General features: G+C 37.7%; 1 protein-coding gene across 1 annotated transcript in view; it reads right to left on the reverse strand.

Annotated features, from left to right (window-relative positions):
* LOC107658807 (myotubularin-related protein 5-like) overlaps positions 1 to 10,978 on the reverse strand; it is a 67,244-nt gene extending 56,266 nt beyond the window's left edge. The window contains exon 1 of the mRNA XM_016447459.1: positions 10,742 to 10,978. Within this exon, the coding sequence (XP_016302945.1) occupies positions 10,742 to 10,796 (55 nt within the window). The 5' untranslated portion in view covers positions 10,797 to 10,978. The remainder of the gene's footprint in view (positions 1 to 10,741) is intronic.
* Positions 10,979 to 12,850: the final 1,872 nt, after the last annotated feature.

Genomic DNA, 12,850 nt, shown 5'->3' on the forward strand with positions numbered 1-12,850 from the left:
TATGTTAGTTTTTTTTTTTTTATTTAAACACTTTGCGGGTTGTCTTACTCTTATCTGTATGACCAAAACTGGAGTATTTAATGTGTCAGCTGTTTGATCGCGCCGGCGCCTCACACACACACACACACACACATATTAGGGGTGTCCCAGACTAAGGATTTACATAGTCGAATCGCAATTTTCAAATCTTGCCGATAGTCGAATCATATGTTTGGGGGCTGGGGGCAAAATACATTACCAAGAGTCAAGTCAGACATTCGACAGTCATAATTACTATGTACAACATTTTTTACAATAGTGCTCTCATTATAACGTTTTAATATTCTATATTTTAAACGTTATATATTAAAATATATTAATATTTATAACGTATTAATATTCTGCATTTCTGTTTTGAGCTGCGCGCTGAAGATGACCAGTAGAATGAAGCATATGATAGCAGGTTTTTAATCAATGGTATTTCATTTATCTCATATAGAATACGCTTCGTTATTTATACAACATAACGTTAATATTACGACTTCTAGGCTATCTGCACAAAATGCCCCGAATGCACATGAATGTGTCTGCACGGCTCTGAATGAACTCCTTTTGTGGACGCGTTCTTCACGCAACAGCGTGCAGAAACACGGCAACTAAACAGCGTTTTATTATAATAGTGTTCTCATTATAATGTTATGTATATGACAGTCCCAGTCATAGTTATTAATATTCTGCATTGTTGTTTGTCCTGCTTGCGCTGCGCGCTGAAGAGATAATCACCGTAGTACTACAATGAAGCGTTTTACTGCAGCGTAACTCGACCAAATGCATCTTATACGAGATAAATAATATATACACGATATATATAAACTGGCAGAAATGTTTTGAAATCACGTGTACCCTACCTGATCAAAAAAATCCAATCTTTCACTCTGCCTGTGTCAATCTGAGTCTTGTTAAAGATTTAAATCCTTACTGCCAAGATGCTCCTCTGTTGGTCACGGATTATGGAAAGTGAAACTTAAATCTATAGGGGTGATTGGATTTATTTACATATATTTATTTAAAGCTTCTTTCTTTTTAGATTCTTATTTACAGCATTATCTTAATAGGCTGTATATTCATTTATTAGGAGAAAACCGGTAGTTCTATGTGAAATCAGACATTTGAGCACCCCCATATAGCCAAAATGGCATGATCATAACACCACTGCGAATTAGGGCTGCACGATATTGGAAAAAACTCAAATTGCGATATTTTTCAGCGATATATATATTGCGATATGAAAAAAAAAATCACCACATGACTTGAATAGTTTATTTGGGGGGAAAAATAATCAATGATTGGGGTGATTTTGTAGGCGAGTAAATCAGCATAGGAAATAAACAAATTACAAGCATAGATAAATATAACAGAACAAAGATACAAATGAAATAAGCAGTGCTTTATATTTTTCAGGTATAAGTCTAACAGTATTCAGGCACAGAAATGGAATAATCATATGTAAAATAACACCGCATAGTCTTCACTGTATAAATTAAATCTAATAAATCTGTGTTAAAGCTACAAAAGTGATTTTTCTTTGTGTTTTGTTGTTTGATTAACATTCATAACACAGAAAGCCTCAGGAACATTAAACTGTTGTAAACCAATATACTGTTACACATCCATTTTCTTTCTCAATTGTTTCCCCTTCACCTAAGTCATAAGCAACTGCGTTTACAAGGATACTTGCAGAGCACAGTATTTCAAGCACAAATATGCGCGGAAGCAGTATTTCAGGCACAAATAGACACAGAAGTGAACAGAAATTAGTGTTCACGTGCAACTGCATGGCTCTCACCGTGACTACACCGGACGTGCGCGGTGCGACGCGACAAAATAAAATGAACCCATTAGCCTATAATCAGTGATGCTGTCTGTCTATACTGGATGCGGCGCGGCACGACAAATCCCCGACAGTAAACTGATGCCACGTTCTGTTTATGACGTACTGACACAAAGTTCAAATGATTGGCAACGGTCGCTTTGTCGTGACCAGTGTAGACCATAGACTGTGTACTAGACAGACTTTAGGGCTGTTCATGTCGCGCCTAAAAACGCTTGAGAAAACGCCAATCTGGTTTTTAGCCGTTGCTAAGCGACCGTGACCTGCGCTCTCCGCGACGACGCGGAAGTTTCAACAAAGGATAAATGGATTTCCAGCTCTGAAAATCCCTTGCAGTAGCTCTGCTACTAAATGTATTTAAAATGGGTATCTCTGTACAGCTGTCGCGTCCGGTGTCTGTGTGTGAGCAAAGAATTGGTACCGAAATACTGGGTCTTTTGACAACACTATATATATATATAAGTGCTGGGCGGTATACCGGTTCATACCGAATACCGGTGTTTGTTTTTGTTATGATATGAATTTTTAAAATACCGCAATACCGGTGTATGTCGCTTAAACAACGTAGATAGATGTATTTACATATATATACTTTTATATAATATAAATAAATATAAAAAGCCTGTAAATTGATGGACCAAAATAACCTCTGTCGAAGGGAAACCCCCTTAAAGAGACCCTGAAAATCCTACTAACCACATGAGAGCAATAATCTTCGCTTACACCAAGCCATCCAATCAGATCAGTTTCAGATCAAGCCTACTGTGGACCAATTGGCTTCACTGCACTTTCTACCAATCAGGTCATGGTGGGTTGCAGCTGAAACCGAGATTAAGACAGAAAGAGTGGGACACCAGACTATAATTTGTGTCTGAATCCCAACAGCCACAATGCCAAAGACCCCTAGATATAATCTGGTGGGTCAGCAATGAAAAAAATAGAGGATTTAGAGAATTACTTCCCGCAAACCCCATAGGCATGTGGAGAACAAGATCTTCAGTCTCCACTCGAGGGGTTTGGGAGGGGGAGAGGGCCGCATTCCCAAAATACCAGGGAAGACCATGAAAGCTTTGCGGCCATGGAGAGCTCGCTCCCCCCTTCCCACCCTGACCTCCACGTCCTCCACAAGAGACTGTTCATTGACCCACAAGACCTCTGGATACGAAGCACACAAACAGCTATTAACCAGTCATTGCTTACAACGTTTCATAACCAGAGCTAAGTATTTTGTGTGCACGCATGTGTGAGAAGTAAAAACCAGAGCTGAAAAGTAAGGGATTTTCCTAATGTCAGGTTTGTAGTTCAGTTTCACTTGCCCTGCCACGACAAATAATACGTTTAATTTTTAGCGGTGTATTTATACTTTTAATATGTACAGCAGTGTACCATCCAAAAGTTGAGGGGGGGGTGGGGGGGTCTGTAAGCGTTTTTAATGATTCTGTAAAAAAGGTCACCAAGTTTGCATTTATTTGATCAGAAATACAGTTAAAATTGTAATGTTGTGAATATTATTATATTTTAAAATAGCTATTTTCTATGTTAATATATTTTATTTAAAATGTAATTTATTCCTGTGATGCAAAGCTGAATTTTCAGCATCAATGCTTCAGTGTGATCCTTCAGAAATCATTATAATATGTTGATTTAGTGCTCAAGAAATGTTCTTATTATTATCAATGTTGAAAACAGTTGTTTAATATTTTTGTGGAAATCAGATACATTTTTCAGACACATTTTCCTTGATTAATAAAAAGCTCAAAAGAAAAGCACTTATTTAGGAAAAAAGTATCAAGGATGCATTAAATTCATCTAAAGTCACTTTAGGTGCATCTTTGTTGAATAAAAGCATTAATTCTTACATTTTTTACTGATCCTAAACCTTTGAACAGTAAGTTTATATTTTTATATTTAAATACAATTCTTTTAACCAAAATTATAGTTTTCAAATTTGCAGTAACAGGAAATAAGAAAATATTTACTGAACTACTTCATTTATTAAGTTTTTTTGCATCTTGGATATTCATTATTACTAAATACTTACTATATAGACTCACGTAGCCAGACCTGCAGACTGACTGCAAAAGGTCTGGGAACCTTGGCCGCTTTGAATGGCCAAGGCCCGCCCAAGAGGCCATTTAACTGACTGGTAAAACAACCAATCACTTTTCATTTTGTGCCACGTCATGTTTAGGGGCGTGGAAATGTCCCCACAACTGGCTTTCTTCTTCCATGACAGGGTTTGGCATCACGCCATTTTTGTTTCCAAGCAGAACATTAAAGAACACGACATATATCCTCTGGAAATCCTGTATAATTTAACCAATCTGGCGACGACTTCGAAACTCCTTAAGTGTTTCCAATTTTGTGTGCCGTATGCTGAGCTGAGACTACATACTATAATACATCGCTAAAGGTACCAAAACAAATTTTTAAATAAATCAAATCAAATTATAGATGTATAAATGTAACTATAAATAAAATTCAAACACATTCTGCTGGGAAACAAATGGCATAAGATGCACATTAATTAAAAATACTTTCAACCAATTTGTAATCATACTTCCAAGACGATCACAAGTCACTCTCACAATTTCGACAAATCTACATAAGCCACATAACATACATAACTTTGGTGTCAGCTTTAATTTGCAACTACAATTTGCAAGAACATTCAATATAATCACACCAAACCAAATATTTGGGTTTGCAAGCACATGTAGAATATGAACAATGCAGTACCGGCCCAATGAAGCACGTGACACTTCCATCAACTGACCCGAAACTCTCTCACACCAACCCTGGGACAGCAGCCCAACAGTGTCACGCGAGTTCACCACAATCATAATGAAACTTAACGACAAGGAGTTTCAAATGTATATACTTGTTTTTGTCTATACAGTGTGTGACTGTGCATATGCATACAATCAAATGCATGCAAACTCTATCAAAGTGTGTGTGTGTGTGTGTGTGTGTGTGTGTGTGTGTGTGTTTACTGAGCCCCCGTGTCTCCCAGAATGAGGGCAATCTCCATTGCCCTCTAGCCCCTCGGCTGCCACATGAATGAGAAGTATTTATCCACCAGCTGGCCATCAGAGCTCTGCGGCCATACGCTGCAGGCATGGGGACCGGGCTTCTGTATCCACGGCCCCAGCCACCCTTTCCTCAGAACAGAGCCGTTTATAGTCAAGCCAGATGACCAGAAATGGGGAGTCATGGTAACAGAGAGCGGCCGGCGTATCACGCCATGGCCCCCTTCAGCCTTATTCTTCCTCATGAATAAGAATCTGTACTCGACTGGTGAATATTTCTAGACGTCCGGCTGAGTCAGTGCGTTTATCTAAGGCAGACAGAGAGCTGATCTGTTAAAGGCAGGCCGCTGTGAGCAAGCCACCCCTTTTTTTTCTAAAAAGAAAACAAACAAAAAAAGTTACTACTCCTGCACTATTTGTGGCTTATGATTTTGGACGGGAATCAAAAAATTTAAAGGGGTCATATGATGCTTTTTTAAAGATCATTATTTTGTGTATTTTGTGTAACAGAATATGTTGACATGCTTTAATGTTCAAAAATGATTCGATTCCTCGTAAAGGGGTCATCGGATACAAAATGTACTTTTACATGTTGTTTGAACATAAATGTGTGTTGGCAGTGTTTGTACACATCCACCCTAAAATTATAAAAATCCACCTAGTGTTTTTTTTTTAATCCCTATAAATAATATCCCCTTTCTCAAATCAAGCCATTCTCAGATTCTTGGCTATGTGACATCACACAAACCCAGGCGCCTCCCACGATTGTCGATTGACACTGGCGTTTTACCTTAGACCCGCCCTGACTGAGCTGTCATCAGTCCGCCATTGTTTTCGACGCCGGAGCAGGAGTAGACAAGAATGACTCCTAAGCAATTGAGGTGTTTTGTTGTTGGATGTAATGATGAACATAGCAGTCGTCATTTACTCTCGACATCTGAGCCGCAAAGGACGCAGTGGATTACCTCTTTTTTTAAGGGAATGTGCCGATCCCCGATCTACCTAAATGTGTCTATGTTTGCGCGAATCATTCGTGATCCAGCCTCACCTAAAGAAGAAGTGAGTATAAGGTTCTTTTATGAATCTTTGAAAATTGCCTTTCCTAATAATGTGCTAGTTAGCAAGTTCCACGGCTAAATGTGGCTAAAGTAAACAGTCTCATGAGAACGGTTCATCACCCCACGGAAGAGAGGGGCGGGGTGAGCAGAGCTCATTAGCATTTAAAGGGACTGCAGAGCTGTTTTTGACAGGGTAAAAAGGGTGTTGTTTTACACTACCATTGAGAAATTTGAACCAAAATATGTTATAGACTTTTCATTAAGACCCTAAAGAATCATATCGACTTGTGGAAAATGGGCATTCGATGACCCCTTTAACGATTCGGGTTCCATTAATGATTTGTTTGGTACTTTGAAGAAATAAACCCTTCAGAAATCATTCTAATAAGCTGATAAATTAACATTTATTCGAAATAAAAAACCTTTTCTAACAATATAAGTCTTTAATATCACATTTTTTTATGAATTGAACTCAACCTTACTGCATAAAAGTATTCAATTCTTTCAAAACAAAAATGGGAAAAATATATACTGACCCCAAACTTTTGAATGGTAGTGTATATTGTTACAAAAGATTTATATGTTAAATTAATGCTGTTCTTTTTTTATTTTTTTATACATCAAAGAATCCTGAAAAAAGTAACACGGGTTACAAAAAGATATTAAGCAGCACAACTGTTTCCAACATCAATAATAAATCAGCATGATCTCTGAAAGATCATGTGACACTGAAGACTGGAGTAATTGCTGCTGAAAATTCAGCTTTTCATCACAAGAATAAATTATCTTTTAAAGTATATTAAAATAGAAAACCGTTATTTTAAGTTGCAATAATATTTCACAATATTACTGTTTTTTTCTGTATTTTTGATCAAATAAATGATGCCTTGATGAGCATAAGAAACCTCTTTAAAAAAAACAATAATTAAAGTCTCAAGAGTTAGATGTAAGCTCCATATGTTAGTTTTTCTAATAACAAAAAAAAAATCCCACTAGAGTCCACACTGGTTGCAATGTATACTTCAGATTCACTAAAAGAATAAATGGATTACTGAACATCATTTAGTTCCCATGCAGACAATCGGACAAACATTTCAACATACATTCTCAACTGCACGCAGGGGTTAACCAAGAAAACAGACTGGCACAGACAACTCTCACAAAGAGTGTGCAACAGAACAAACGCTCTCCTCTTTTGTTTATGGCCTCTCTGTTTTCAACCGGGCTCCTGCCAAGAAAAAGCATCAAGAGAGAGCGGGAGAAAGAGAAGCCGGGGGGGGGGCTGCGAGCTATACAGCGAACCCCAAAAGACATTTCCATGGATGTCCACTTGTAGCGGGACCCACCCCAAATTTTGGATCTCCATTTTCTCACTCTGCAATGCCGAGGACATTCTGGATTCTCACTCAATCATGTCTTCTCCCTAGAGCCTCAACTCCCATTTCCTGTTTTTAAACAGCAAGCCCCTCAGCCAGAGAATCCTATTCAATGCCGTTCTCCTTGCAGGGCCTGGAAATCGAGCAGACAAGTGGCGTTGCGCAGTTTCATAACAGACGCTGGGCGACTCCACCCTGAAAGCTCACTGCCCTCCAGTGATGCAGCCATTCTGGCTCAAGAATGGCGATTTAGGGAAGGAAGAAACCTTATACTGTGGGCTATATCAATGATGGAGACTAAGACAAAGGACCTGAGATGGGGACATGGCCCCTGGGTCAGTTGGACATGTTCTGCATTGGTAAACAAAACAGTGAGCGAGGTTTTTATCTTGCTTAAGGGGTCTGGCCCTTTGGGTGTTAAGTAGGCACCACTTCAAGAGCACTTTATAAAAATCCTTTGGAACATGTCCAGGTTCACATTCACGATGTGGTTTCAGAAATATGACACCTCTCAGATATGTGCGTCAGATAGACATAAATATAACAGGACTTAAAGGGACAGTTCACCCAAAAATGACTTTCTTCTGTGGAACACAAAAATATTTTAAAAAGTGTCTACTTTTTTGTCCATGCAATGAAAGTCAATGGAGTTGATCCAACCCTGTACGACTTTTTTTTTCTGTTGAACCCATATGAGATTTTTTTTTTTTTAAGTGCTTTTATCAATAATGCAAATTCTGTAATCATTTACAACCTCAAGTTGTTTCAAAACAATCAGAATACTATGAAAGTCAATGGGGTCCAAAGAGGTTGTTTTAGACCCCATTGACTTTAATACACTTTAGTTAGGTTAGACGCCATATTAAATTTAACGTGAATGAAAGCAAGACCTCCTACGTAAAGGTCCTACATAATGCAATTTTCACAACACAAATTTCAAAACTGCTTTATGACGTTTTTGTCTATTGACTTTTTTTTTTCATAAAGACGTTGAATGATCGGTATGTTATTATGTTGTATGTTGTAATAGACCCTAACTTAAGTCTACAGCACAGACAAAAATCAATTTTTTTAAATATCTTCTTTGGGTTCCACAGAATAAAGAAAGTCATACAGATGATTTTTGGGTGAACTATCACTTAAGCTTATATTTTGCCACTTTTATGTGGGTGAAACAAATAACAGACAGGAAATTGTGAGAAAAAGAAGAAGAAACATAATCAGGAGATGTTGCAAGCCAGATTCAAACTCAAATTTCCCTTATAAGCACCAAGGCTCAATACGTCAAAGCATGTCTGCTAACTGCCAGACATTGTTTAACATTAAAAAAAAAAACTTAATTTGAGAGTAGTACAGATGTCAAGCGTCGAGGGAGCAATGTGTAGCAACACTTACGCTTGCCAAGTCTTCAGAGATTTGACGACTTATGAATGTGATGTCAACCACTTCCACAACATCACAAGATTATGATGTCACAGGTCTACCCATCAGCTCAAAGCAGTCTATTCAGATTGATTTAGATCACTATGTTGCATTGCATGCTACAACATGAATGGCTGCTGTTGTATTTTAATGTTATTCTTGAATTCAATAGTCTTCAGGAGAGCTTTTTTTCCCTCTCACACACCTTTACTGTACTTGAAGGTCTGCTTACCAGATGCTGAAATGCAGCAGCAAGCTAGAAACAGGAAAGGAAGACGTTCTGCAGAGCGTACAGCCTTTCAACATCCTGCCAGACTACACTTACGGCCACATATGAATAGCTGCGTCTCACGGACAACAAAAAGCAAAGACCTTTCTGCACACCAAACAACTCTTGAAGTGGACCACTGCACAAAACATGTAATTTAACATGCATATCCATCTCATGAGTCCCTGAAACTGTAAAAAGGGACTCACCGTGTTTTTTTTTTTGTGTGTGTCTTATAAATAAGGAATAAGACATGCATGGAGGCAGCTCTCTAAATAAAGGTTTCAAAGGTTTAATGCGAGTTTCCAGCAACTTGCCTTCTTTCAGATGAGGGTTGGTAAATTATGCATGCTCACCGGGACCATTATTTGGCACGAATCTAGGCCACTCACCAAAACACTCAACCTCCTGATAACAAAACACACTAAGAGCAGGATTTTACAGATACTCAAAGGTCACTAAATTCACTCAAATTAAAATAAATATACTTTAAAGTAATAGTACACCCTTCTTTTTTCTCACAATTTACTGTCTGTTGTACTTCCAAACAAAGGCAAAAAGTAATAAAAAATAAAGCTTTAAATTCATCCTCATGTCATTCCAAACTTGTAGGCCTATGTATTTATTTTTTCAGCAAAAACCCAAAGATGATATTTTGAAATATGGGTTCTTGACAAAAACATTTAAATTCTGTCATTATTTACAACAAAATGTTGTTTTAGACTCATTTAATGTTCTTTCTTCTGTGAAATATAAAAGGGGAAATTTTGCAAAACGTTCTGGTAACTCTTTTAGCAATGATGATGGATCGTGACTGAAGATGCTGTGTCAAATGAGGCAAAATAGCTTATATTTGGGTCTTTTTTCACAAAAAATAGTGCAATATATTCCACAAACCCTGAGGAACATTTTATGATGCTTTTATTGTGAGTTCAGCTTGACATTTTCTGTCACTATTCATTGCCACTGCATAGTCCAACCACGACATTGTCTCTTTTTGTCTTTTGCTAAACAATTAAGTTCATACAAGCTCAGAACGACAAAACCCTGTACGAATTTCCACTTCATGGGAAACTTTCCCTTCAATAACGCAGCATCCTTCAGGCTGAAGCACTGCTATGCTTAATAAACAACCACAAAAACAAAAGCTGTTTCTCAGAACCTAGCGTGTTGCCTACAAAGACAGCATTTTGTGTATCACAGGTACCGTCTAAGCAGGCAACTTGTTAGGTTTAGACACAACCAAAAGCGTCTGCGCCATGCTGCATGTCATTGATGTTTGTTGATAGCTTTTGCTTTTCTATTCAACTCTAGAGACTTAACGTTATATGGGACAATATAACAGGCTGTTACATGACAATCACCGGTGGCAAAGGTTACACTGATAAATCCCTATTAGAACAGTCACACCATGGCAAAACAACAAAACAGTACCCGCTGGCAAACTTCTTATCAGCCTTAAAGCAATCGTGTAAAAGGGCATATGCAGGCGCTTCGTGAAACTTCGTTCGGGTTCGGCTTGGATTGAGATCCAGAGGCCTGAGACATCCGCGGCTGATAGTAGCTCGCCAATACAGAGACGGCATCAGCTGTGTCGAGGCTGCGTCCCTCTCCCTCCGCCTTCTGCGGTGTTTACCGTGAATAAAACGCGATTAATACACTCCAATCTAACAGATCAGGAGGAGGAGGAAGAATCGCTTGCCGTGTGTCTCTCTTACCTCTCTTATCGAGATCGTAGCCGACTACCACGAAGTAATCGGCGAGCCTGGCCATCTTATCGAGATCACGGCGACAGGCCTCGGGGGTGACTGTAGTCTTTCCGCAGGTAGACGATATTCCGATCACATTGTGAAGGCAGCGGCGACAGCAGCATCCCTCCAGCAGCAGCCCGCCGCCATACTGTCGCTGTGAGTGTGCCGTGCCCTGACAGCGCTCTGCGCATGCGCACTGAGCTCAGCGGCGGCAGGGAGGGGCGCGCAGTCAGGGAATGTTGCGTGGTCATTCAGCTCGTGTACTAGATACACTAGGACTAGGCCTATAAACAAATAAAAAAAAAACATTTAAAATTTTTACAAATGCTACATTAAAATTGTATTAATTTGTAACCTTACCACATACCATATATAGGCTACTTTTACAGAAAAAAATGTTGTGACTGTGAACAAAACATATTATCATGATGCATTAATGTAATATTAACAATTACACCTGTTTCTTTATGGACAGCTGTAATAAATAGAGAGATTAATAAGTAAGATGATGTTTGAGTTTAAATGCATGCAGATGCAAAATGGACATGCAAAAATACACAAATCTAAAGCATGTATTTTTCTTGGCCAAAAACACCCTCAGTTTTTCCCTAAGACTAAGCAGAAAAAAAAAATAAACGTATTATTTTTATTATATATGCTACAATAAATTTTATTAATTGGTTACCTTACCACATACTGCATAATATTTTTTTAATGGACTGTTTGTAAAATACATATTATGACCCTGGACCACAAAACCAGACATAAGGGTCGATTTTTTTGAATTGAGATTTATATCTCAATCATCTGAAAGCTGAATAAATAAGCTTTCCATTGATGAATGGTGATGTTTGTTAGGATAGGAAAATATTTGGCCGAGATACAACTATTTGAAAATCTGGAATCTGAGGGTGCAAAAAAAAATGCATGCGCACTGAGCTCCGCGGCGGCAGGGAGGGGCGCGCTCAGAAAGTTGCGTGGTCATCTAGAAACGCTATATAAAAAAAATAATAATAATAAATAAATAAATAAAAACCAATTTTAAAAAATGTGTGTGTGTGTATATCGCCTTTAAAGTTGTCCAAATGAAGTTCTTAGCAATGCATATTACTGATCAAAAATTAAGTTTTGATATATTTACGGTTGGAAATTTACAAAATATCTTCATGGAACATGATCTTTACTTAACATCCTAATGATTTTTGGCATAAAAGAAAACAACGATAATTTTGACCCATAGGCTACAATGTATTGTTGGCTATTGCCACAAATATACTCATGCTACTTGTGACTGGCTTTGTGCTGCAGGGTCACATATATTAATATAAGTTGTTTTTATCAGTTATAAATATTAATGGTCTTACAATAATGGTGAAAGGGGTATTCCCATATTTTCACAGTTTAAATAAAAATTAATAGTGCAAACAGGAAACATATATTACCATGATACTGTAACATTAACAGTTCTATATGGACAGCTGTAATAAATAGAGAGATTATTAAGATGATGTTTGGGTTTAAATGTAAATTATATATATAATTTATATAATAATAATATATAATAAATGTATTTATTTATACAATACAGTCAGCTGGTCATTTGTGCTAATATATAACCTGACATTTGACCAAATTCATTGACAAATTTGCATAAATATAGAGGTGATGCATAAATAATTTGAATAAAAAACTTTTGTTATTATTATTTGTCTTGTTCTTTTGCATGCAAATTATTGGGAGGCATGCAAAAAATACACAAATGCTTTCTGGATGTATTTGAACTGATCTAAAGCACTTTTTTGTTTGCCAAAACACCCAAGACTACGCAGAAAAAACAAGAAATATTATTTTATTTTATTGTTGCATAAAATCATATGCAATGTTTTATGGACTTCACTCAAGCACTCTCATGTGAACTGCTTTCAGAAGTAATGGAAGGTCATCTCGACCCTCATTACTGTCAAAAAAACAAAAAAAAACAATCCTGCACAATTTTCTTAGCTGTACAAACTATATGTAGTTCTTGACCCCTCAGTCCCCTTCCTTTTATCTCCAACCCCCCCCCCCCCCCCCCCA

This window comes from Sinocyclocheilus anshuiensis, unplaced genomic scaffold (assembly GCF_001515605.1).
Source record: "Sinocyclocheilus anshuiensis isolate Anshui unplaced genomic scaffold, SAMN03320099.WGS_v1.1 scaffold283, whole genome shotgun sequence".
In the NCBI taxonomy this organism is placed as follows: Eukaryota; Metazoa; Chordata; class Actinopteri; order Cypriniformes; family Cyprinidae; genus Sinocyclocheilus; species Sinocyclocheilus anshuiensis.